This window comes from Capricornis sumatraensis, unplaced genomic scaffold (genome assembly GCF_032405125.1).
Source record: "Capricornis sumatraensis isolate serow.1 unplaced genomic scaffold, serow.2 scaffold1, whole genome shotgun sequence".
In the NCBI taxonomy this organism is placed as follows: Eukaryota; Metazoa; Chordata; class Mammalia; order Artiodactyla; family Bovidae; genus Capricornis; species Capricornis sumatraensis.
This window is the reverse complement of record NW_027184612.1, coordinates 5,234,404-5,261,492: the sequence shown is the minus strand read 5'-3', so window position 1 is coordinate 5,261,492 and position 27,089 is coordinate 5,234,404. Positions and strand designations below refer to the sequence as shown.

Below are 27,089 nucleotides of genomic sequence, written 5' to 3'. Positions count from 1 at the left end.
ATGTCCCACGTTCATCTTATACCTTTCGGGTCCCAGCCTTAGAATAAGACACTATTTTCTCAAGAATCTAGTTCATTTAGGGGTTGTTGTTGTTCAGTTGCCCAGTCATGTCTGACTCTGCAACTCCATGGACTGCAGTATGCCAGGCCTCCCTGTCCCTCACCATCTTCTGGAGTTTGTCCAGTTGGATTCATGTTTATTGCATCAATAATGCTGTCCAGGCATCTCATCCTCTGATGCCCTCTTCTCCTTTTGCCCTCGATCTTTTCCAGTATCAGGGACTTTTTCATTGAGTCATCTGTTCGCATCAGGTGACCAAAATACTGGAGCTTCAGCATCACAGAAGAGTAATGTCTCTGTTTTTCAACACACTGTTTTGGTTTGTCATCGCTTTCCTTCCAGGAAGCAATTGTCCTCTGATTTCATGGCCTGTAGTCACTGTCAACAGTGATTTTGGAGTCCAAAAAGAGGAAATATGTCAATACTTCCACCTTTCCCCCTTCTATTTCCCATGCAGTAATGGGGCCATTCCATGATCTTAGTTGTTTTAATATTTAGTCTTAAGCCAGCTCTCTACTCTTTTTCACGAACACAAAAGAATACTTTACACATGGACATCACCAAATGGTCAATACCAAAATCAAATTGATTACATTCTCTGTAGCCAAAGATGGAGAAACTGTATATACGGTCAGCAAAAGCAAGACCTAGAGCTGACTGTGGCTAAGATGATAAGCTTCTCATAGCAAAAGTCAGGCTTAAACTAAAGAAAACCAGGAAAAACACTAGGCCAGCCAAGTATAATTTAAATCAAATCCCATATAAATTCACAGAGGTAATGAATAGATTCAAGGGACTAGATCTAGATAGCAGTGTGCCTGAAGAACTATGGACAGAGGTCTGTCATATTGTGTAGAAGGTGGCAAACAAAACCATCCCAAAGAAAAAGAAAAGCAAGAAGGTAAAGTGCTTATCTAAGGAGGTTTTATGAATAGTGGAAGAATGAAGAGAAGCAAAAAGCAAGGAAGAGATGGAAAGGTACATCCTTTGGGGATAAATCGTATTTAAAAATCAACATCTGGGCAACAGGTATACTCATTGCTTCTTGATTGTTATTACTATTGGTCCTTTCAGCAGAATGAATTAAGAAATAATTTCTTACTGGTAAAAATTAAAATTAATATTCATATCTATAATTAAAATCTAATATCACAGGGTTCTTCTCCCTGTTCTATATTCCTATCTCCCTTTTTTCTCAGAAAACTGTCTTCCCAAACATCAATACATTTACTCATCTTGGAATATTTAAATCAATTGTGCGTTCCTGGATTAAGGTCTATATGTTTGTGATAAATTGTTGTTCAGTTGCTCAGTCATGTCTGACTCTTTGCAACCCCTTGGACTGTAACATTCCAGGCTTCCCTGTCCTTCACTATCTCCCAGAGATTGCTCAAACTCATGTCCATTGAGTTGGTGATGCCATCCAAGGAACTTGTCCTCATGCCCTTCTTCTGCCTTCTGTCTTTCCCAGCATGAGGGTCTTTTCCAATGAATCAGCTCTTTGGAAGCATCAGGTGGCCAAAGTATTGGAGCTTCACTTTTAGCATCAGTCCTTCCAAAGAATATTTAGGATTGATTTCCTTTAGGATTGACTGATTTGATCTCCTTGCATTCCAAGGGACTCTCAGAGTCTTCTCCAACACCACAGTTCAAAAGCATCAGTTCTTCAGCACTCAACCCTCTTTTATGGTCCAACTCTGACGTATGTACGTGATTAATGGAAAAACCATATCTTTGACTGTAGGGACCTTTGTCGACAAAGTAATGTCTCTGTTTTTTAATATGCTCTCTAGGTTTGTCATAGTTTTTCTTCCTAGGAGCAAGCATCTTTTAATCTCATGGCTGCAGTCACCGTCCACAGTGATTTTGGAGCCCAAGAAAATAAAGTCTGTCACTGTTTCCATTGTTTTCTCATCTATACACCATGAAATGATGAGAGCAGATGCCATGATCTTAGTTTTTTGAATGTTATTTCAAGCCAGCTTTTTCACTCCTCTTTCACCTACATGAGGAGGCTCTGTAGTTCCTCTTCGTTTTCTGCCATTAACATGGTATTATCTGCATATCTGAGGTTATTGATATTTCTCCCAGCAATCTTGATTCCAGCTTGTGATTTATCCAGCCTGACATTTCACATGATGTACTCTGCATACAAGTTAAATAAATAGGGTGACAATATACAGCCTGACACACTCCTTTCCCAGTTTTAAACCAGTGTGTTGTTCATGGTGGGTTCTAACTGTTGCTTCTTGACCTTCATACAGATTTCTCAAGAGGCAGGTAAGGTGGTCTGATACTCCCATCTCTTTAAGAATTGTCTACAGTTTGTTGTGATCCACACAGTCAAAGACTTTAGCATAATCAATGAAGCAGAATTAGATGTTTTTTTTTTTCTGGAATTCTCTTTCTCTTTCTGTGATCCAGCAGATGTTGGCAGTTTGATCTCTGGTTCCTCTGCCTTTTCTAAATCCAGCTTGTGCATCTGCAAGTTCTTGGTTCATGTACTGTTGAAGACTATTTTGGAGGATTTTGACTATAATAACCTTGCTAGCATGTGATATGTGTGCAATTGTGGGGTAGTTTCAATATTCTTTGGCATTGCCCTTCTTTGGGATTGGAATGAAAACTGACCTTTTCGAGTCCAGTGGCCACTGCTGAGTTTTCCAAATTTGTTTGCATGTTTGGATTTGGTTTCTTAGTGTTTTTATTAAAGATTTCTGTGACTGTATTCATTTGAGATAATTGCCTATAATTTTAAGTCTTTGTTGAGGTTTTTAAAAATGAATATGCTGGCTTCATAAAGTGAGCAGGAAAATGTTCCCTACTTTTCTTGGTAAAACTGGTATCTTTTTCTGTAAATGTTGGATAGAATTTACTAATGAGCACATTTTGGCTTCATTTGTCTTAGTATATTTACAAATATGAAATCAATGTTTTTGGTATACATAAAACGTTAATACTGAGTCGTGTGTGACTCTTGTGATCCCATGAGCTGTAGTCCGACAGGCTCCTCTGTCCATGGGATTCTCCAGGCAAGAATACTGGAAGGGGTTGCCTTTTCCCTCTCCAGGGGAACTTCCTGACCCAGGAATTGAACCCAGGTCTCCTGCATTGCAGGCAGATGCCTTACCAACTGAGCTATGCAGGAAGCCCTTGGTATACATCAGTTCAGTTCAGTTCAGTTCACTCAGTTGTGTCCGACTCTTTGAGACCCCGTGGACTGCAGCACACCAGGCCTCCCTGTCCATCACCAACTCCAGGAGTTTAGTCAAACTCATGTCCATTGAGTCAGTGATGCCATCCAACCATCTCAGCCTCTGTCGTCCATTTCTCTTCCCACCTTCAATCTTTCCCAGCATCAGGGTCTTTTCAAATTAGTCAGTTCCTTGCATTAGGTGGCCACAGTATTGGTATACATAAATTAACTTAAACTTTTTATTCTCTGTCTAAAGGTGTTTGTACACTTTAAATTTTTTTTTTTTTAATTTTATTTATTTTTGGCTGTGCTGGGTCTTCATAGGCTTTTCTCTAGTTGCAGTGAGCTGAGACTACTCTTTGTTGTGGTGTGTGGGCTTCTTACTGTGGTGGCTTCTTTTGTTGCAAAGGATGGGCTCTAGGTGCATGGGCTTTAGTGGCTGCCGCACATGGGCCCAGTAGTTGCAATTCCTGGGCTCTAGAGTACAAGCTCAGTAGTTGTGGCACACAGGCTTAGTTGCTCTGTGGCATATGGGATCTTCCTGGACCAGGGATCAAACTTTGTCTCCTGCATTGACAGGTGAATTTTTTACCACTGAGCCACTGGGGAAACCCCTATCTAAGCTGTTGAATTTATTGGTGTGAAGTTCATAATTCATTTATGCTTTTAATGTTTGTAGCATTTGTAGTGACATCTCATCTTTCATTTATTTCTAATAATGATTATTTGTTTTCCTTGATCTGTCTAGCTAGAGGTTTATCAGTTTTATTGATCTCAGAGAACCTTTTAATTTCACTGATTTTTTTCTGTTGTCCATTTTTATTGCATTGTTTTTTTTTTTTTTTTGCTCTTGTCTTTCTTTAATATCTTTTCCCCCCTGCATCTTAAGTTGGAACCTTCTTTCTTTTGCAATATAAGCATTTAAAACTATGCATTTTTCTGTAAGCACTATGTGGTACTTTTAGTTGCATTCCACAATTTTGATATGTTGGTTTCATTATCACCTAGTTAAAATGTTTCCTAATTTCCCTTGTGAATTTTGATCCATGGATTAGTTAGAAGTGTGTTTACATTCTGTCTATTTGGTATTTTCCCAGATGTCTTATCATTGCTTATCATTGTGGTCAGAGAATATTCTCTGTGTGATTTTTTTTCTGTAGTCCAGCAGATGGTCAGTTTTGGTAAAAGTTCCATTTATACGTGAAAAAATATATATATTCTGTTGGACGTAGTATTCTATAAGTGTCAGTGTAGTCAAGTTGTTTGATACTGTTGTTAAAGTTTTATATATCATTACTAATGTTCTGAATACTTGTTTTTATGAATTATTAAGATAGTAATTGTGAGTTTATCTTTTCAGTTTTTGTTTCACATATTTTGAAACTTTGCTACCATTGTGTCTTAATGAAACCTTCTTATCATTATGGTATGTCCTTTACATTCAGTATTTCTTTTCTTGAAGTCTATATGACATTAGCGTAGTTTGATATATAAGAATATTAATATATCAACTATCTTATGAGTAGTATATCTTTTTTTAATCCATCCTTTTAACCATTTTTGTTTTTGTATTTAAGGTTTGTATTAAAATGTCTAGGAGGTTTTTTTTTTTTTTTTTCCCATAGTATGTATGATTCTCTGGGCTTCCTGGCTCTATAGTTTGTTTTTATTAGTTTTAGAACATTTTAGACATTGTCATTTTGGTCATTAAAAAAAGTCTTTTTAATAACTTGGTTACATAATTGAGATTATACAGAGTATGTAATTATTTAGTGTATATGTTTTCCTGTGTCAAGTATGTTTTCTATTAATGAAAGCAAAATATGTTTATTATAGAAATTTCTGGAAAAAGTTACCCCAAAAAAAGAAAAAAGTTAAAAATTACCTAGACTATTCTATCTGCAGATAGAAAAAACACACAGTTTTTTTTTCTCTTTTTGTGTTTCAATTTGGGTAATTTCTGTTGCATGCAGAAATTGCATGCATGTGTGTGCTAAATCACTTCAGTCATGTCTGACTCTTTCTGACTCTATGGACTGTGGCCTGCCAGGCTCCTCTGTCCCTATGGATTCCTTGTCCCCACATTTACTGATTTCTTCCTCTGTTGTTTTATGTCTACTGGTAAACTAATAGAAAGCAGTTTTTAATCTCTCTTACCATGTTTTTTTATTTCTTACATTCCATTTAACTCAAAATTTATCTGTGCTGAAATTCCTCATCTTTTCATGCATGTCTTACCTTTCCTGTTACAGTTTTTAATAGATTAATTATGGTTATTGTAAGTTTGATAATTATAACATCAGTGTAATCTCTGAAACTGTTCTGTATGTTGCATTATCTCTTGGCAGTGTTTTTTCCCTTAGTTTTTTATATGACTTGTGATTTTTAAATTAAAATCTGGATATCATATGTAGGACTGAAGTAACTGAGGCAAACAGTATTTATGCCTGAAATGAATATACCTCTTCTGCTAGGCTGTTAATGTTGGTGATTGAACCAGTCTAGTCAGGAGTAGAGCCAAGTGTGAATTATGTTGTAGTTACCTTTTGTTGTAGATTGACTGTTGTGCCCTCCAAAATTAATATATTGAAACACTAACTCCCAATATGATTGTATTTGGAGACAAGGCCTTTAAGATTAATGAGGAAAGGCTTCAACCCATCTTCAGTTAGTTTAGTCGCTCAGTCGTGTCCGACCCTTTGCGACCCTATGGCTTCCCTGTCTATCACCAGCTCCCAGAGCTTGCTCAAACTCATGTCCCTTGAGCCGGTGATGCCATCCAATCATCTCATCCTCTCTGCCGTCTGCTCCTGCCTTCAATCTTTCCTAGCATCAGGATATTTTCCAGTGAGTCAGTTCTTTGCATCAGGTGGCCAGAGTATTGGAGTTTCAACCTGTCTTGTCTCTCTCTTTTATAAGTTTTGTCTCCTCCACCCCCCCGCCCCCCCTCCCCTATCCAAATTAGGGCTAGCTAGGAAGGGGGTGTGTTTGTTTCACCTGAGGTATTGGTACTTCGATTTTCTTTTGTTCTGTTTTTGAGGGCTTTTCCGTTTGTCTTTTAGCCATTCCTTTTTCTTATTATAACTAAACAAGATCATAAGGTGGGGCCTGATCCCATAGGATTAGTGTACTTCTAAAAATAGACATGAGAGCGTATCCTCTTGTTTCCCCACCATGTGAGGACACAGTGAGAAGGTAGGAGCTGTCCACAGGCCTGAAAGACGGCTCTTGCCAAGGTACCTGGCACCTTGATCTGGGCCTTCAAGCTCTATAACTGTGAGAAAATAGATTTGTGTTGTTTAAGCATCCAATCTTTGGTATTTCAGAAGTACAAGCAGACTAACATACCTCTAGTGTATCTTGGGCTTGAAATTTCTCTGTTTTAATCTTACGTTTAGAGTGAGAGTGATTTGCTGGAGGATTTTTCTCAGTATTCCTTTCCAGCCCTCTGCTTTAGGTCTTCTTTGCACCCATGCTTCAGAAGTTTTTTTTCTCTATGTTCATGCCCCTCCTCCATCTGTAGACTACTGTTGCTTATTGGTGACAGACCATGTCAGAAAGTGAGAGCTGGCCCAGGGCATGGGGGTCTTGGATTTTAAGGGCTCGGTAATTTCATGTGCTAATGAGGGTGGTGAGTATTCTTGTTACGTCTGGGAAGGGTGGGGATTTCCCAGGGTTTGGGCCACTGCCCACCTTCTGACCTTTTATGATCTAACTGTCTCAGCTTAAGTGGGGGTGATTTTTAGTACTGGTTGTGGTTGTATGTGTTCAGTTGTGTCTGACTTTTTCGACCCCATGGCCTGTAGCACACCAGGCTCCTCTGTCTGTGGAATTTTCCAGGCAAGACTATTGGAATGCATAGTCATTCCTTTCTCTAGGGGATATTCCCGACCCAGGGATCGAACAAACCCATGTCTCATGTCTCCTGAATTGACAGGCAGGTTCATTACCAACTGTACCACCTATTACAATGAAGGTATAATGAACTAAAGGTCAATGATTGGGCTGTTCTCAGAGCCACCTTAGTTTTAGCTGGTTCCAGCCAGTCTGTATCCCAAGGGTTGCACCCCTTCATTTATCTAGCATGTGTGTCCTACCCTTTTCCCTCCTGTCTCATGCTCCTTTTTATTTTTTGTGGGAGACAAACTCTTTAGCAAGTGAGTTTCTTTCTCTTCCCCCAGCAATAGGCCACCTCTGGAGTCAGGATTTATCATGCTTTTCTGGTTCCTGTTTGCCTCCAGGATTAAGGATTTTTTTTTTTTCTTTTACTATTCTCCCCATCTTTGTGCCTTGGGGGCAACATGATTTACTGCCCTTACCCTAGAAGTTTTAGAATTTTGTTCACAGGGGAAAAGGTTCTGGTAGGAACTGTTTTTTCCTGTAGTCGTGTTACCTGAAAAATTGGGTTTCTCTTGGTGGGTGTTGAGCCAAAAGACATAACCAAGTCAAAGATCGGGAGAAGAAGGATTTATTACCTATAGCAAGTAAGGAGCTCTTTCCCAAAGCAATGTCTCCCCAAATGGTAAAATTGGGGAAACTTTAAGTTAAGGAATATTCATGAAGGGGCTTGAGGAGAGAATTCAGTATAGAATTGGTGCAGAGATCGACAGAGTCCAAGTTTTAGTTGATTGAAATCGCAGAGGGTTCGAAAAGGAAACCTCATCATTCCATCCTTCACTTGAGTAGGGGTGTAGTTCCTGAACAGCTATGATCTGTATCAGATTGTTATAATATATAACTTGAGGAGGAACTAGGACTTTATCACTGAACTATTGTTTCTTGGGGCTTCCCTGGCAGTTGAGAAGGTAAAGAATCCATCTGCAATGCGGAAAATCTGGGTTTGATCCCTGGATTGGGAAGAACGCCTGTAGGAGGAAATGGCAACCCACTCCAGTATTCTTGGCTGGAGAATCCCCATGGACAGAGGAGCCTGGCAGGCTACCGTCCATAGGGTCGCAAAGAGTGGAACACTAGCGAGCGACTAAGCACAGCACCGCACATTGTTTCTTGACTGCTTTTCCTTTGTTCCTGCAATCCTTCACTTCATTGTTCAATTGCTAAGTCGTGACACTTTGTGACCCCATGAACTGCAACATGCCAGGCTTCCCTGTCCTTCACTATCTCCCAGAATTTACTCAAACTCTTGTCCATTAAACTGATGATGCCATCCAACTTCCCTTAAGATTGTTAATTACTGAGTCCTGTTCAAGGGCAAGCATTGTGGCCAGGCTTAGATCCCCAAACAACTTAGACCTAAAATGATTTCTCTTATGTCAAGAAAGCTGTGCCTGGTTCTTTTTCTCCAGGGACTCCCTGCCCTATCTGCTTACAGGAATGGTGTCTACTTCCTCAAGGACTGTACCTTTGAGGGTTGCTTTTTATCTTTTTATTCAGTTTTTTTTTTTTTTTTCTTTTATTCCAGTCTTTTTCTTGGACAGAGGAGAGGGGTTTCTGGAAAAGATAATGCAAGTGTTTTGTAACTTTTTGAAGTCAGTATTCTCTCCCTAACCTGTATTTTGTTATTGTTAACTGTTTGTTAAAAATATTAGCTAAATTATTCTTACTGCCTTGTAAGGTAGTCCCATCTTCTTGCCATGTGCTACCATAAGCAAGGGAATGTTCCCATTGGGCATATCATAGTGGTTAGATTATATGTTTGTAGTTTACAGTCTCAGTGCGCTAATAGTTTCAAGAAAAGTTATAATTTTGTAGATTATCTAACTTTTCCTTATTTTAAGATGGGAGTGGCGTTCTTTCAGCTTTTTGTATACTATGTAGAAGTGGAAGTCCAGAATTATTTTTCTGACCCATTCTCATTTCTCCTTATGATACTCCAACTGTGTATTTGTTAGAATACTTGATATTATCCTACAGGCTGCTAGTGCTTTATTCCGTTTTTCTTTTTAGATACTTTTTCTCTCACTGCACTAGTTTAGATATCTTCTATAGACCTTCCTTAAAGTTTATTATCAGTCTCTTCGATTGCCTGTTCTTAATCATCTGCTGATAATTGTATTTCAGATACTGTGTCTTTTTACTTCTAGAATTTCTTTTGGTTCTTTTTTAGACTTTGCATTTCTCCCGAAGTATCTATTTAATGTTGATATCCAGTTTTTCCTAGAGTTTCTATTGCATCATACTTATAATTATTTTAACATCCTTGTTTGGTAGTTATAAGTACTCGTTCATCTATGTGTCATCATCTGTTGACTGTATTTTCTTTTGGTTATACATCACACTTCCTTCTTTTGTTATGTCTCAATTTTTAAATTGAAGTTTGGATATCTTATTTTAAATAAAAGTGAGAAAAAAGAAAAGAATGCTGGGAAGTGAAATATATTATTTTTTGTTTTGTTTTGTTCCACATAGAGTATAAGCCCTTCCCCTCTGTTTAGCGTGAGGAATGATAAATCATATTCCCTCTAGAATTTAGTTGAACTGGGGCTGGGCTGCATTCTTAGATTCAGTTCATGTGGTGTTGGCCCAGCCTTCCAAGATGTTTCTTTTCTTATCCTGACTGTTTTTCAGCTGTGAGGGATTTGGCTGCAGTGTAAGATACTAGTGGTTTACTTTTAGATCCTATAATTCATTCACTGGGAGAATGCCTGGTATTACTGTCTCCTTCTCCATGGCTTCTTTCTCTGAAAACCTGGAGTGGTATTTTTCAGAGTGAATAGTGTGGGAGAATTGCTGGATAAAGCAATCTGTTTTTGTATGAGGACTATTGTCTCTAATCCATCCTGCTACTCCACACTGTTGTCTACAGTCTGATTTCTGCTTGCCTGCTAAGATGTTTGTCTAATGGCAGACTCACCTGTATCTAGATGAGGTATCTGCTTCAAGGTGGGGAAGCTTCATAGTTCTCTCTTCACTGATGAATGCTCCCTGCTCCCTCCCAATTTAGCTCATCAATCCTTTTTTTTTTTTTTTTTTGAAATAAAGTATTTTTAAGGTTTATTTATATATTTATTTTTGGCTGTTGATTAAATTCTGCATTTTTGTTGTTGCTGCACACGCTTTTGTCTAGTTGCGGAGAGGGGGCTAATCTGTAGTTTTGGCGCATACACTTCTCATTATGATGGCTTCTCTTGTGGAGCACAGGCTCTAGGGCTCGTGGGCTTCAGTAGTTTGTGGCATAAAGGCTCAGTATCAGCTCCTGGGCTCTAGAACAGAGGCTCAGTAGTTAAGGTGCAGGGGCTTAGTTGCCCTGCGGCATGTGGGATCTTCCTGGATCAGGGATCGAACCTGTGTTTCTTATGTTGGCAGGCTGATTGTTTACCACTGAGCCATCAGGAAGCTCCAGGGCTTTTTTACATCTGCCTTTATTCATTAGCCCATTGAAAATATTTGTTACCATGGGTGTGAAGGCTCTCCCAGACTTTGGGAACAGCTATGTTAGACTGTTCTTTGAAGTCCCAAAATCTTTTCATTACTTACCAACCAATCTTACCCATATGAATTAATGTTTACCTTCCTTATATTCTATAAGTAGCACTTAAACAAACTCAATCACTATATCTTTTAGGTTGATAGTTTGTAGATTAAATTCTGCATTTTTGTTCTTAAAAATTCCTGACACTTGCCAAAGAAATAGAAACTTAAGTAGTGTATTTTATCAAAATTGGAAGTAGATTTATTTGAGTTCTGTTGTGTTCTAACTGGCATGATTTTATGAAATCTCAATATATGAAAATTTAAAATTTTCACATATAAATGAAAACCAGCCTCCCCTTTGAGTGGGCATGTCGTAAAATGGTGCCTCTTCTTGTCCAGGCTTGGTGCCTGATTTCAGCTCCTACATTTCGCATTGGCTTGTTGCCCTCATGCTATCAGTACAGCTTTACACAGTGCATCTGACTCAGGAAAAAACTTTAGTGGCTTTCTTATAACAGATGAGATAAACTTAAAAAAATGAAAAAATGGGAAATTCATATAGAACCACCATTAACATTTTTTTGTTTGCTTATAAAAGTGGGATCAGTTTATGCTGCTGCTTTTAATTTGCTTCTTGAAAGTGAAGGTCACTCAGCCGTGTCCGACTCTTTGCGACCCCATGGACTATACAGTCCATAGAATTCTCCAGTCCAGAATTTGGGGTGGGTAGCCTTTCCCTTCTCCAGGGGATCTTCCCAACCCAGGGGTCAAACCCAGGTCTCCCTGGGCATTGCAGGTGGATTCTTTACCAGCTGAGTCACAAGGGAAGCCCAAGAATACTAGAGTGGGTAGCCTATCCCTTTTCCAGTGGATCTTCCTGACTCAGGAATTGAACCAGGGTCTCCTGCATTGCAGGTGGGTTCTTTATCCAACTGAGCTATCAGGGAGGCCCGATTTGCTTATTTAACTATTAATTAATATCTCCTGGAAAATCTATTGCTGAAGAGTTTCTATAAAAATTTAAATATGTTCTATTTATCAGAAAGTCTGACGGGGCTATAAGGGGCATAACAGTTGGAGACACCAAAAGGAAGCTATTTAGAATTTGTTTTCCTGGTGCTTTGCCTATAACAGGCACTGAAATATGTTGTTTAAATGTTTCAGTTTCTGAAATAAATAAAAGGAAACTTAAATTTATGAAATTGGCTGTTAAAGCATTTTAGAATATCTTATTTTTGTTCTGTAGGTATACTGCAACATCCAGATGGCACAGTTTTGAAACAATTGCAGCCGCCTCCAAGGGGTCCAAGAGAGCTGGAATTTTATAATATGGTAAGTGAGGTAAGATTTATTTTGTTGTATTCAAAGTGCTTTTCATAATTTTATGCTGCTGACTCAGTAAGAAATACATTTGATAACATGTCTTCTTAGTACACTGTGCGACTGAAACAATAGCTCAAAAAAATACAATGTTTATCTTTACTAACATATTCTATATTCTCTATTCTATTTCATTTTTGAGTGATTCTTATTTTGATATACTGAATTAATTTTGATTGATGGGTTTTGACCTACATTTTTGAAAAATACTTAGATGATAGACTGTATTTTTCAGAAATGCTGAGTTTAAATAAGTACTTTTTTTTTTTTTACTATAGAATTTCTTAGAGCTTTGAACGTGAGCTAGTGTGTACTGTGAAACTCCAAAGGAGAGTAGAGGGGAAGGGTTGGTGGACAGTTAACATTTAATTAACCTTATTACTAGGAATAATTTTTAGAAGATTTCACAATGTTTTGCAACCATCACCTCTATCTAGTTAAGAAAACATTTTTAGCACATGCAAAAAACCCTGTACCCAATTAAGCCACGATGTCCTATTCCTCCCTCAGCCCAATGTCTTCCACCCACCAACCTGCTTTCTATGGATTTAGTTATTCTTGTGGCTAGCTTCTTTTGTTAAGCATGTTTTTAAAGTTTGTGGTAGGCATTAGTACTTTGTTCCTTTTTGTGGCTGAGTAATACTTCATTAAATTTACATACCACATTTTGTTTATTCATTCACTCATTGAAGGACATTTGGATTGTTTCTATCTTTTGGCTTTTGTAGATAAGGCTGTTATGAACATTTATGTATCAGTATTTGTTTGAATACCTGTTTCTAATTCTTTTAAATATTAGAATTGGATATGGAGTGGAATAACTGCATCATATAGTAATTCTACATTTAATTATTTGAGAAACTGTCAAAAGTGTTTCCCAAAGTGCCTGCCCTATTTTACATTTTCACCATTAATATATGAGGATTCCAGTTTCTTTATATCCTCATCAACGCTTGTTAGTTTTGTTTTTGTTTTTAAATGGGCATTCAAGTGAGTGTGAAGTGTTAATCGTATTGTAATTTGCTTTGATTTTCATATGTGACTTGTAAATATTTCCCCTCTTCTCTGAGTTGTCTTCATTTTCTTGTTAGTGTCTTTTGAAGTGCAGACTATTAGTGTCATATTTAATGTCATGAAGGTGAATGCTCATATTTTCTTTTAAGAATTTTATAACTTTACCTCTTAAATTTAGGTGCAAGTAAAAAGATAATGCAAAACAAAAACCAAATGCTTGCTAGTAATGCTTTACCAACTCATTTAACAACAACCTGTGGGTTAGATACACTGTTATTATTCTTTTTATACTAAAGTATGATTAATTAAAATAATTTGACCAGGATCATTCAGATAGTTAATGATGGTCCCTGGATTTGAACATAGGCAGTCTGGCATTAGAATATGCTTTCAATTGCTGACACTTCCTCTTTTTCAAAGAAAATATTTTATATTTACTCTGTAAAAGTCTTGCACATACTTTGTTGGATTCATTCTAAGTTGGGTTTATTCTTATTTTTTGTTTCTATTGTAAACAGAATTTTTTTGAGTTAAGTTTTCCAATGGTTGCTAATACACAGGAATGAGATATTTGTGTGGTGTTCTTACGTGCAGTAATATTGGTGAACTCGTAGTAACTTATATTTATCTGAGACTTTCTAACAATTTTAGTTGCTTTCTGTATAGATGGTTACATCTTCTGTGATTGGAAACTCTATTTGTCCCTTTTGAATCTATATACTTCTATTGAGGATTTCTATATAGTTCAGTGTGATGAACTGAAGCAATGGTGGGGGGAATCTTCTCCTCATTTAGTAAAAGTGTTTCTAACATTTCCCTGTTAAAGTATGACTTTCAAGCTAAGTTTTTGAGAGATACTTCTCCACAGATTAAGGAAAGTGCTTTCTTTGTGAGTTAAGATTCTCTCAAGGAACAAATGATGCACTCTATCAGTTTAATAAAAGGACTGTTTACAATGATGTAGTCAGAGTTTAAGGTCACCTGCAAGAGAGAAGGCTATACCATCTGTAGGCCTGGTCAGCATGGAGAGGGAGTGGTTGCTGGAACTCAGCAAGGTAACTTTAAGAGAAGACTTGGACTGATAAGGAGGAAACTAGAGAAGTAAATAAGTGACCTCAGCTGTTCACCAACTCCCTAGTCTCTTGTACCAGGAAGAGACAATGCAGGAGGGCAAAGATTTTCTGTATCTGTTGAAATGATCATGAGTTTCCTCTTTTAATCTGTTAATGTGGTAAATACCCTTGTGCATTTGCTAAGTTGTGTCCAACTCTTTTGACCTCATGAACTATAGCACACCAGGCTTTACTGTCCTTCGCTATCTCCCAGAGTTTGCTCAGACTCATGTCCATTGAGTCAGTGATGCCATCCAACCATCTCATCCTTTGTTGCCTCCTTCTCCTCCTGCCCTCAGTCTTTCCCAGCATCAGGGTCTTTTCCAGTGAGTCAGCTCTTCATATCAGGTGGCCAGAGAACTGGAGCTTTAGCTTCAGCATCAATCCTTCCAATGAATATTCAGGGTTGATTTCCTGTAGGATTGACTGATCTGACTTCCTTGCTGTCCAAGGGGACTCTCAAGGGTCTTCTCCAGCACTGCATTTCGAAAGCATCAGTTCTTTGGCACTCAGCCTTCTTTATGGTCCAACTCTGACATTTATACATGACTACTGGAAAAACCGTAGCTTTGACTGAGATGGATCTTTGTTGGCAAAGTGATAACTGTTTTTTAATATGCTGTCTAGCTTTATCATAGCTTTTCTTCCAAGGAGCAAACGTCTTTTAATTTTGTGACTGCAGTCACTGTCCACAGTGATTTTTGAACCCAGGAAAATAAAATTTGCCACTGTTTCCACTTATCCACTTTTTCACTATCTATTTTCCCTATAGTGATGGAACCAAATGCCGCAATTTTAGTTTTTGAAAGTTGAGTTTTAAGCCAGCTTTTATACTCTCCTCTATGGAATTCTCCAGACAAGAATACAGGAATGGGTAGCCATTCCCTTCTCCAGGGGATCTTCCCAACCCAGGGATTGAACCCAGGTCTCCTGCATTGTAGGCAGATTCCTTACCGTCTGACCCACTGGGGAAGCCACTGGTAAATGCCATAACAGATTTCTAATATTACATTACCTTTGATTTTTGAAATAAAACATACTTGGACATGTCATTTTTGTTTTTTAATAATATGCATTACTGTGTTTTGTTTGCTAGTGTTACATATATAAGATTTTTTCCAGCTATGCTTATGAATGAGATTATTATTTTCTTCACATATTGTCCTTGTCTTGTTTTGATACCAAGTTTCCTTTAGCTTCATAAAATGAGTTTTGAGGGACATTCCTTTTTCTTTTCTGTGGAAGAATTTGTATCAGATAAGTATTTTATTCCTTAGACTTGATAAAACTTACCTATAAATTCATCAGAGCAGCCTGTTCACTTGTCTCTTTTTTTTCCATAAGTCCTTTCCATCTTTCTTTTCATTTGTTCCTGGGAAAGGATATATTTTTTAACTAATGATTCAATTTCTTAAATGTTTTGATTTTCTTTGTTAATGTGGTATTAAAATATAGATTCTAGTTTTATGTAATTATCCACCTGATAAAGTTCTTCATAGTATTTTTTAAAATGCTATGCTAGTTTAATTATGACTCCCTTTTTATTCCTGCTTTTTTTTTTTCTGTATTAGCTTGACCCAGAGCATTCTTTACTCTCCCTCTTTCAGTATCTCTGTCCTCATCTAGGACTGATCCTAAGTTCAGAGATCCTTTGGTTCAGGTCTTCAGAGTGGACCTCTGAGCCCAAATATCACTGTTCAGCTTAGTACTTTGGGTTTCCTCTTTATTTTAGATCTCTGTGAATTTCCTTTTTTTAATCATAGTAGATCAGCTATGCATTTAAGAAAATATTATATTTTATCCTACGTTTCTAGGTACAGAGTTGTTTAGGTTATCTTGTTTGGCATGTTGTAGTAAAGATCAGTCTTACTACTTAAAAAAAAAATATTTAACATAAGAGAAAGTTTATGTTTCTACTCTTCTAGTTCTTTTATCTTTTCACTTATATCGTGGACTTCTTCAGGTTAAGCACATAGAGGTGTATTTGGCTCCTCCATCTTGTTAGGTCATCATGAATACTGTGTCTTCAATGTCTTTGTGCCAGGAACAAAGGGATTTGATAAGGTACACCTTGCTTTTAATTACCTTGACCAGGAAGTGACTGATATCATTTCTGCTCACATTTCAGTAGGGGAAGCTGGAAAATAACAGTATATCACGTTTGGTGAGTTTCTGCCATACTTGAGTTTATTAAATAGAATTATGTCATATATAACTACTTGATGTGAATGTGGTTTGACATATATAATTAGAATTCTGATACTGAGATTTCATAAGCATTTTACATGAGTAAACTTAAATGGCTTTGAGTACTTAGGTAGACCATATTTGGCAAGAGTTAATGGGTAAGATGTCTTGCTAGTCATTATTATTAGTAGACCTATTTGGCAAAAGTTAATGAGTAAGATGTCTTGCAAGTTATTATTAAACCTTTTATTTTGTATTGGAGTATAGCTGATTAACAGTGTTATGATAGTTTCAGGTGGATGGCAAAGGGACTCATCATATATATACATGTATGCATTCTCCCCAAACTACCCTCCTATCCAGGCTGCCACATAACATTGAGCAGACTTCCCTGTACTATACAGTAGGTCCTTGTTGATTTTCCATTGTAGATATAATGGTGTGTACCTGTTAGCCCAAACTCCCTAACTATTCTTTTCACTCACCCTTTCCTGGACAACCACAAGTTCTCTACCTGTCTCTGAGTCTGAAACAAAAAATATTTTCTTTCTGCTTTTCTAGAAGAAAAATTAAAAATCTAGTTCCAGAATATCTGCATATTGTTTTCTAGAATTATTACTGGTTATAAATAAAATAATTAAATGAACAGTACTTAGACTTACACTGAGTTAAATGATACATTTTTTAAGGTAAAATCACAATTTCCTTACAGATATAAAATAAACACATGTTAAAGATTTTGTTTAAACTCATTTAATGAGGTAAGTGATGTGAAAATATTGACTTTGTGTGCTGATACCAAACAGAAATATGGAAATAGTTATGGAAGAGAGAGAAAAAGTGACTTTATTTCTTTGCCAGGCAAAAAGGGAACCCAGCAGGCTATCCCCTCAAGAACTGTGCCCCCATCTCTGGGCAATAGGGAAAGGTCTTAACAGACATGAGGTGGGGGTAGGAGATAAGGATCAAAGCAGTGACTGGCTTGCATTCTTCTGATGGGTTAGTGGTGAGGTAAGTAGGAGTCAGTGTCATCAGCTTTCAGGTTCAAACTTGTCTGGGGTCAAAACAGCTCAAAGATCATGTTGTGTGTATCCCTTGATGGGGAAACAGGAACTTCCTGCAAGGCTGCTCTTGACTGTTTCTTCCTGGTGTCACTTCACCTCTCTTTCCTATTTAGTAACTGCTTGCATCTGCCCATTGGAACTCAGGGAAGGTCATGCAGGCTGAATGAAGCCTCTTTCTTAAAATCAAAGAAATAGGGGATACGGAAAGGCTTTGTGCTCAGGAGCCTCACAGGGCCCTACTTAGTATCAGAAAGAACTAAGCCAACATTAAAACTAGTTCAAAAGAAAAGTCAAAGAATCACAAATTTATATGGCATAAAGGGAAGGTGAAATGAGTGTACATAAGAACACTGTAAAGTCTCCCTTTCCAGGGAGGTTGGAGGGAAGTCAGTAATCCTCCTCTGTTGCTGTTAAGTGGTCAGTTGTGTCTCACTCTTTGTGACCCCATGGGCTGCAACCCGCCAGGCTCCTATGTCTACGGAATTTCCCAGGCATAAGTATTGGAGTGGGTTGCTGTTTCCTTCTCCATAGGATCTCCCTGACCCAGGAATTGAACCCATGTGTCCTGCAAGTCTCCTGCATTACAGATGGATTCTTTACTAACACTGAGACTCCAGGGAGGCACAGATCCTCCTCTGGCCAGAATTTATTCTTTGTCTATGGACAAGAATTCTTTCGCATTTGCTAAGAGTTATCTACAGCTTACTTTGTTGTAAAATAGTTCAAGGACAGTGAAAGGCTAGAATTAGATAACCAAGAATATGCTCTAAATAATACAGAGTTTCTCATTGGAGACACATAGAGATTTCTTTTTTTCTTTTAGCTTATTCCAGACTTAAACTTATTAAATTCCAGTTAAAACTCATACTAGATAAATTATGATTCATTGTATTATGTTATTTGAGAAATGTGTGGAGCAGTTAGAAAACATTACAAGGAACTAACTTGGAAATGTTCCATTTCTCTTTGTTTCAGGTTTTTGCTGCTGATTGTACTGATGATATTCTTTTAGAGCTACAAAAATATTTGCCAAAATATTATGGCATCTGGTCACCTCCTACTGCACCAAATGGTAATCGTTTCTTTAAAATCCATCTTTTAGTCTTAATTCATGAGAACTGCTTTTTAAAAGATTTAAGTAAGATTAAGCCTCGTATTATTAAAACAGAATATATGTGTTTTTCTTACTACTCTTTTTCTTATTCATAAGAAAACTAATTAATATTTTGCTTTTCATAACCAGTTTCTTAAATAGCATATACAAATTAATGACCAATTTCTTAAACAATTGAATGAACATATATATATGTGTATATATATATACACACACTAGTACTTAATACTCTTAATTATCAGATGTTCTTTTTTCCAAACATTTTGAGCAATTTCTTTTCCCATTTTGAAAAAATAAAAATCAAGAATTTTCTTTATATAACTTCCTTCCTATCTTCTGTTTTGTTCCTTCATTCCCTACTTGCATGCTTTAAAAAAAATATTGGTAATTTTCTTATAGAGGACAAAATTTTTTATGTAAGGGCACAGAATTTCTCTCTTAATATTAGTTAATACTTGAAGCAGTATTTGCCACATTAAGGCCTTTGACAGAACAGACAAAAGTCAGTTAAACTGGTAACATGACTGCTAACCATTGAAGAAGATTCATGAATGAGGGAAGAATTTCAGACTTGACTGAGTTTAAGAAAAACCCATAGTCTTGCTAAAATGCAAATTAATAGGCTCAACTCCCAGACATTTTGATAATGCATATCTGTGTTGGAGTTCATGATACGCTTATTAAATGAAAGTGTGTTTGTTGTTGTTTTTTTCCTAGTGGATACAGAGCTTGAACCACATTTTGAGAACAGGAGATGGGAACTCAAGTTTGAGCTTGTTCTTTCCTTCAGTTCTTTGTCAATCCTTGTGCTAGGTTTCATTAATAAGGAATCATAGTATCTCTTGTGAGTATCCTCAGATAATAGTAAGTCAGTGGCTCCCCAGGATTTGTAGGATTCTTTGTGCTTCATTTGAGGAGGCAAGGGACTTGAGCTTTGCTCTGCTCTGCTTTTCCTTTCTTTGCCTCCTTCCTCTCCTCCCCCTTCTCTTCTCACTTTCCTCTGCTTCCCTTTCCCTTTTTCTTTTCTCCCTCCTTTTTTCTTTCCTTGCCTTTCTTCCCTCTTCCCTTCCCTCCTTTTTCCTTATCTAATCTGTATCTAGTTAAATGTTAAGTTTAAAAAATTATTTAGAAGGGGTAGAGAGAATTCTCTGGTAGTCCAGTGGTTAGGACTCCACACTTCCACTGTAAGGGGCACAGGTTCAAGCCTTGGTCAGGGAACAAGATGCTGCATGTCACAAGGCACAGCCAAAAAAAAAAAAAAGTGGGTCAAATAATTGAGCCAACAGCATCATTATTTTGAAAAGAGAGTATACAAGAAGAATCTGGGTAAGAGAAGAAATGTTTTAATTGAAACATTTTATAGTCTAGAATTATATAATTTAAAATAATTTAAAAATCAAAGACTTGCTAGCAATCAACGCCTTTTTGGTTTTCAATACCAAATAATCCTGAGGGATATCTATGCTAATGTAGAAAGATCAGTAACTTTGAAGTCAGAAGGCTTGGCTTCTTCGTTGGATATTTCCAAATTTTGTAAACTACTCTAACTCATTAACCTTTTGGAGCTCCACTTTTTCTTCTGTTGAAAATAATATCACGTGGAGTTGTGAAAATGCATGTAATTTATGTGAAAATGCTTTGTAAACTCTGAAACTCTTATTTTGAGTATAAATGGAGATGTTGGTACTACTAAGTTGAAAAGATGAGGTGATGAAAATGAGAAAAAAGAGGAGAAAATATAAAAAGAAGTATACATGTAAATAGATGTGGTCCTGTAATACCAACAATTGCCTTAGGAAATTTCCTATTCCTTTGTAATCTTTTGAAAAATATTTTATTTTTTTAAATTAAAAACATATTTTTTCTTTTTGGCCACACTGCAACTTCCTGGGAGTTCCTTTGATCAGGAATTGAACTTGGGCCACAGCAGTGAAAGCACTGAATCCTAACCACGGGACAGTCAGGGAACCCCCTTCCTTTCTAGTTTTTAGCTCTGGAAGTAGAACTGCACCACAGAGATTGTTAAGCTTTGGTCTTTCTGATTTTATCATTTTGATTGTAAATGAAACAAGTATAAGATGGGAAACTTTTTGACATCTTTAGTCTACAGGATCATGAAAATAAATATTTTCTAAATTTTAATAGAACATTGTGATTTGCATTACTATACTTTACATAGTATTAAATTGATATAATTTATTTCTCAACTCTTTTTCCCGTCTTTCTACTTGAGCATCTTTATTTATTTATGGCTGTGCTAGGTCTTCGGTTACTGCATGTGGGCTTTCTCTGTAATTGTGGTGAGCAGGGGCCACTTTTAGTTGCGGTAAAAGAGCTTTTCATTGCAGTGGCTTCTCTTGTTTTGGAGCAAAAGCTTGGGGCTTCAGTAGTTGCTGCATGCGTGCTTACTTGCTCAGAAAGCATGTGGAATCTTCCCAGATCAGGGATCAAACCCGTGTCCCCTGCCTTGGCAGGAAGATTTCGTATCCACTGCTCCACCAGGGAAGTCTCAAGGTAAAGTGTTATACAACTTTGTATAATTCTTAGAATCCAAAGTTGTAAAACATAGAAATATAGAAAGTTTTGCCAGTTTGCACAGCAAGTTATTGTCACTTAAAGGAAGCATAAGGATGTCCTGACCAACAGTTTTTTACCTTTTAAATTTTTTATGGCAGTTTTATTGACATTTAATTTATGTACCATAAATTTCACCCATTTAAAGTGTATAGTATAAAAAGAAAAAAAAATAAAGTGTATAGTATAGTAGTTTTAAAATTAGTCATAGAGTTATACAAACATCACATTAGCAAACCTTAGAATATGACTAGTGTTTTTTTTTTTTAAGGTAAAGCATTTGTTACAATTATATTTGAAGATTTGAAACTAGTTATATATGTTAAATCTCATTTTACTTGTGTATAAGCACATAGATACCTAATTACATGTACCATCAAAATTTATTTGGAGGAATAGAAAAGTATATCTTCAAGTAGGTTTGAGCAAATTGAGAGTTCTCAAATGTAATCTCTAGTCTCATTGATTGATAGATTTATGGATCTCACTGCTAGTCAGGTTTTAAGAAGCATGGATTAAAATAAGCTGTTCCCTTTCTCCCCCTTCACCCTACATTTGGAGACTCAAGGGCTCTTCTATTTATAATCCCTTATAGTTCAAGCTTCTGTTGCTCTCAGAAATAGCTGATGATTGATGTAAAAGGCAGAAGAAAGGCGTCCTGTTTTTCCATTTGGCTTCATAAATGGGCAGGGTTTCACCACCCGGCCTTTTTTACATTTTTGGAGGTTCAGAAATGAAGATGGTAGCCAATGCCTAGATAGGGTGGGAACGAATGTGATGAAACTTGGAACCTATGTTGTAATGATCTATATCATCTATATTCATTAAGAGGATCTGAATAAATCTTCAACTCTCTAAATGTCCTCACCTTTGTCTTTCCTTTAAAGGAATAGTTATCTCATCTTTACTGTTTATAATTATTTGCAGATCTTTCAGTTTTCCATAATATTTCAAATGTTTTTATTTTTTCTCCTTTGTTACTGGGGAATTTTCTGCCTTTTTTTTCTTTCTTAGTATCAGGACTGTATTCCAGCAGCAGAATATTTTTATGTGTAATGTATTAGAAAACAATGTAAGTATTTAATTTATATATGATAATTATATTTAATTGTATATATTTGAATAGAAAATATATTGAAAATAGAAAAGCTTTTTCATTCATAGTAACCTTGTGTAATCTTAAACATACTATCGTCAGTAGCATGAAATATATAAATATTTTGAGCATATTAACCTTATTGTTGGTACAGCCACTGATAAGTCTTAACTTAATAGACTGCTTATAAAAGCATGAAGTGGTATATTTTGGACTACCTGGTAGATATTTTTTATGATTTTTACCTCAAAAATTTAAAGAACTATAGAAATTCTATATACATTTTCCATAAATTAATAGGTAACAGATTTCTCTCTTACAACCATAGAAAACTATACTTCTAGTCAGTGTGACTTCTTATAATGAGATCCATATATTTATGAAAAGTAGATGTCCTGTTATTTATTACACAAATATTAAGACTAAGCTTAATGGATTATCTCTTAGATTTGAGGTTCACAAATGTCAGTCTTTAGACCTCTGACAGACTGACTGGCTTCATCAGAATCTGTGGTACTAAATAGAGCTTTTAAGAATTTAAAAAAGTAAATATTGTTATTTTTGATCATTTATATGCTTTATATATGCATTAATTCATATGTATATATGAAAAAATCAACTTTTCTTTATTTTTTAATATTTAAAAATATTAAATGTTTTTTAACTTTTACTTTCCTTACAAGTTACCTCATAGCAAACAGTCATAATTATTTTCCAAACATCATATCAATATAGTTTAATTTATTTCCTTGACTTTGGTCAAAATGAACCTAAACTATTCCAGATAGAACACTATCTTATTCTTAGTCCATCCGATTTTTGGGACATATTTTCTATATACCTAAAAATTGAGAACTATTGTACCATTCTATACCCAGAGGGGCTTTGGCTGAGTGTCCTTTGTTATCTGTAGCATTGCCTTATAAATGAGGCTCTCCTGTAGTTAAAATGCCTTTGATCATTTAAGTTATTGTCTTGAGATTGACTTACTTTGAATTAAGCTCTCTCGCATTTTTTTCAGAGAGAATCAGTATTCAAATTTATTTCTAGTGATGATAATCTGAAAAAAAAATCAATTTAAATCTCAGTTCCCACATCATGTCTCATTCCCCTATTTTATTCAGAAGAAACTGTGGGAAACTGCTAGATATATAACCTTTTTTTTTTAACTATGCATCTCTAAAGCAGGTTTTGATGTTGATTTTTTTTTTTTTTTTTTAGTAACTTGGAAAGAGAAACAAGAATCTCAAAATTTCAACTTTTCACTTAGAGAACCAAAAGAATACAGTAAACTAACTCTCAGTAGGCCTTAATTTAAGGATTATGAACTTAAGGCTAATAATCAATAATTTAGCCATTTATATGTGTGTGTGTGTGTGTGTGTGTGTATATATATATATATATATATATATATATATGTTTTATATGATTTGGTAATTCAAATCAAATAAAGCATATCAAGAATCTGAAAGTAAGATAAAAACACATTTGCCTAGTCAAGTATTAGCCACTCAGTCACGTCCAGCTCTTTGCGACCCCGTGGGCTGTAGCCTGCCAGATTCCTCTGTCCATTGAATTCTCCAGGCAAGAATGTTGGAGTGGGTTGCTGTTTCCTTCTCCTGGCGGTCTTCCCCACCCAGAGACTGAACCCAGGTCTCCTCCATTGCAGGCAGATTGTTTATCATCTGAGCCACCAGGAAAACCCTTGCCTAGTCAAAATAAATGTCAGATAAAACTGATGATACTTAGGCCTGTTTACTGAAGGAATGGCTCAACTTATTACAGGATGAAGAAGGCCAAACCCAAAGTCCCTTTGGGCAGAAAGAAAATGAGAAGGACAAACATTGATTCACTCAAGCAGACATTTATTGTATTCCTACTGTAAGGAGAGTTTGTATTTGTATTTTTCCCTTTCCCAAGAGAGGATGAAATAGGGATTTGAAAAAAGTCTTTAGCTTCTCTTGTTTCTGTTGTTTGTTCAAAAAACAGTTTTTGTTTTTAATCACTACCAAATTGGCAGGTAGAAAATAATAGCCTTACACTGAACTGTAGATGCTGTGATGTTTAGCGAGATTTGCACACTGTCTATCTTCCCATGTATAGCCTTACCTCACTAAGGCCTTCAATGTTTCTTGAGTTATGGAAATTAATGATGATAAACTTGTGAATGCTAATGATTTACTGTATTGAGATCTAATTAGTCTCTTGTGATATTTGAAACATAAGCCTTGTTACTGAAATTTCTATACAGTTTTAGGGAGAGGATGGATCCCTTTGTTTCTCTTTCCTCAAGGTAGCTGAAAATGGGAAGAGTGTGAAGGGGACTGCTGTGCTTCCTCCTTCCCCATCTTATCATACTTTCCTGTGGTTACCTTTTTAAAGTACAGAAATGGGGTGGGTTCCAGTTTCTTGAGTAGGATATTCCTACTTGTCTCATTATGTCTCACCATCAACAGGTTCATGTCTGTGTCCAGACCTTTTATGTTGTTGAAAATGTCCCTTTGTTAGAACCTTTCTTTTAAATGTGGCATACTTCTTTTAGTTTCTGTGAGTGCTAGTCTCTTAGGCTACAGTTCATTTTTTGTCTCTTAACTTCACCTGGTTCTACACAATCCTCCCTGTCTCCATTTTCCTTTGACTAAGGGAAAAGATTTTAAAACATAAATTCATTTATTTCAAAAAATCAAACCTTGTTACTTTGATTAAAAAGTAAAATATTTTCTGTTTGTAAGGAAAGGTTTTTACAATAAGTGCTTCTTATGACATGACTGAAATTTGTGATCTCATTCAGAATTTTGTTTGGGAAGATTTATTCACCTAGGAAGGGGGAAAGACTTTCTTTTCTTACTTGTTTCCCTCAGTGCACCCAGACCTGTATTTTCAACCTAAAACTATAAGGTCGGCTACAGTGTATGGTAACTGAGATGTTTGTAATTTTTTTACTTGAATCTCCCATTATAATAGTTTTCTGAGGGAAGGTGTAAACAGGATGCCAAAGTTATTTACAAATGAACTTTTGAGGACTTTTTGTGTTCTGAAAAGCAGGGTGTTTCTTTTTCCTTTAGGACTAGTAAGTCTAGAATGTATATTTGGCATCAACATCATTTGGATTAATTTACCTTTCTTAACCTATACCTGTTGTATCCTCTGTGGAAAGGATTTATTCCTTTTACTATTCTTAAATGAAGAATTTAAAAAATTGTTAGAATAATAAGATGCCTGCTGAGGTACATAGGATGTAAATCATGTTCAAAAAGGGAATGTATTCAAGGACAGTTTTTAAAAATTATCTCATTCCCTTTTTAATGCTCTTGGAAGCCTTATATCTAATTCAGACCTTTTATTTATGGTTGAATATTTATTCCACCTCTTGCAAGAGTTTCTCTGTGATATTTATACCTGTTATAAAATTTATTAGTCAGTCTTTTTTTTTTTCCCTCCAGGTGAAGTAATAATAATTGTTGACTCTGGATTAGTTTTAACTTTTTTCTCAGTTTTAAGATTTCCTCATTTTTGTTTTCTCTTAAGTAGTAATATGTTTTCCTATTACTAATTAGGGTTTTTCTTTAATAACAGATTTATACCTAAAACTGGAAGATGTGACCCATAAATTTAATAAGCCCTGTATAATGGATGTAAAGATAGGGCGGAAAAGCTATGATCCTTTTGCTTCATCTGAGAAGATTCAGCAACAGGTCAGCAAGTACCCATTAATGGAAGAGATTGGGTTCTTGGTGCTTGGCATGAGGGTAAGAGTGATTTTTAGTGTAATACATACATTTCTCATTACATGTTTTCTTGAAGGTTATAGATGTCACATATATTTTAGAATTAGGTTATCCATAACTCCTCAGTGCAGGCAGAGATTTTTATCTCTTGTTCACTGGTATATGGGCAATGTCTGGATTTATTCTGGGATGCAGTACATATTAATAAGTGAATGAGTGGCTGAACCTCAAAGCTCTGACTCTAGTAATTTTATTTTAAAGAAGTTTTAAGTTTAGTGCAAAAGAAATAATATGATAAATAAATGTGATATTATTTGTGATTTTTTTTTTCCCATGAGAAAAGTGCCAGTAATTTTTTCTGTATATTTAAAACAAAAAAGGGAAATAAATTAGGTTACTGGTTTAAGAATGTGATTTAAAGCCATTGTTTTCTTTGCTTATTTTTCCTTGGACTGGCAATTTACAATGGGCTCAGGTGGTCAGTTCTGATCTCATCCAGAGTCCCTCTTGTGACTGTACTCATCTGATGGCTCCTCTGGATCTAGTTGGTCCAAGTGACCTCACTCTTATGTCTTTCAGTTCAGTTCAGTTCAGTTCAGTTGCTCAGCCGTGTCTGACTCTTTGCGACCCCATGAACTGCAGCATGCCAGGCCTCCCTGTCCATCACCAACTCCCGGAGTTCACTCAGACTCACGTCCATCAAGTCGGTGATGCCATCCAGCCATCTCATCCTCTGTCATCCCCTTCTCCTCCTGCCCTCAATCCCTCCCAGCATGAGAGTCTTTTCCACTGAGTCAACTCTTCGCATGAGGGGGCCAGAGTACTGGAGTTTCAGCTTTAGCATCATTCCTTCCAGAGAACACCCAGGGCTGATCTTTAGAATGGATTGGTTGGATCTCCTTATAGTCCAAGGGACTCTCAAGAGTCTTCTCCAACACCACAGTTCAAAAGCATCAATTCTTCGGCACTCAGCTTTCTTCACAGTACAACTCTCACATCCATACATGACTACTGGAAAAACCATAGCCTTGACTAGACGGACCTTTGTTGGTAAAGTAATATCTCTGCTTTTCCATATGTTATCTAGGTTGGTCATAACTTTCCTTCCAAGGAGTAAGTGTCTTTTAATTTCATGGCTGCAGTCACCATCTGCAGTGATTTTGGAGCCCCCCAAAATAAGGTCTGACACT

The 27,089-nt window shown here is 36.4% G+C and overlaps 1 protein-coding gene across 1 annotated transcript in view; it reads left to right on the top strand.

The window, feature by feature from the left end:
• The window catches only part of LOC138072297 (inositol polyphosphate multikinase-like), a 50,825-nt gene that overhangs the window by 8,324 nt on the left and 15,412 nt on the right, over positions 1-27,089 (top strand). The window contains exons 2-4 of the mRNA XM_068963403.1: positions 11,877-11,962; positions 18,363-18,459; positions 25,748-25,920. Coding sequence (XP_068819504.1) covers positions 11,877-11,962; positions 18,363-18,459; positions 25,748-25,920 — 356 coding nt within the window. The remainder of the gene's footprint in view (positions 1-11,876; positions 11,963-18,362; positions 18,460-25,747; positions 25,921-27,089) is intronic.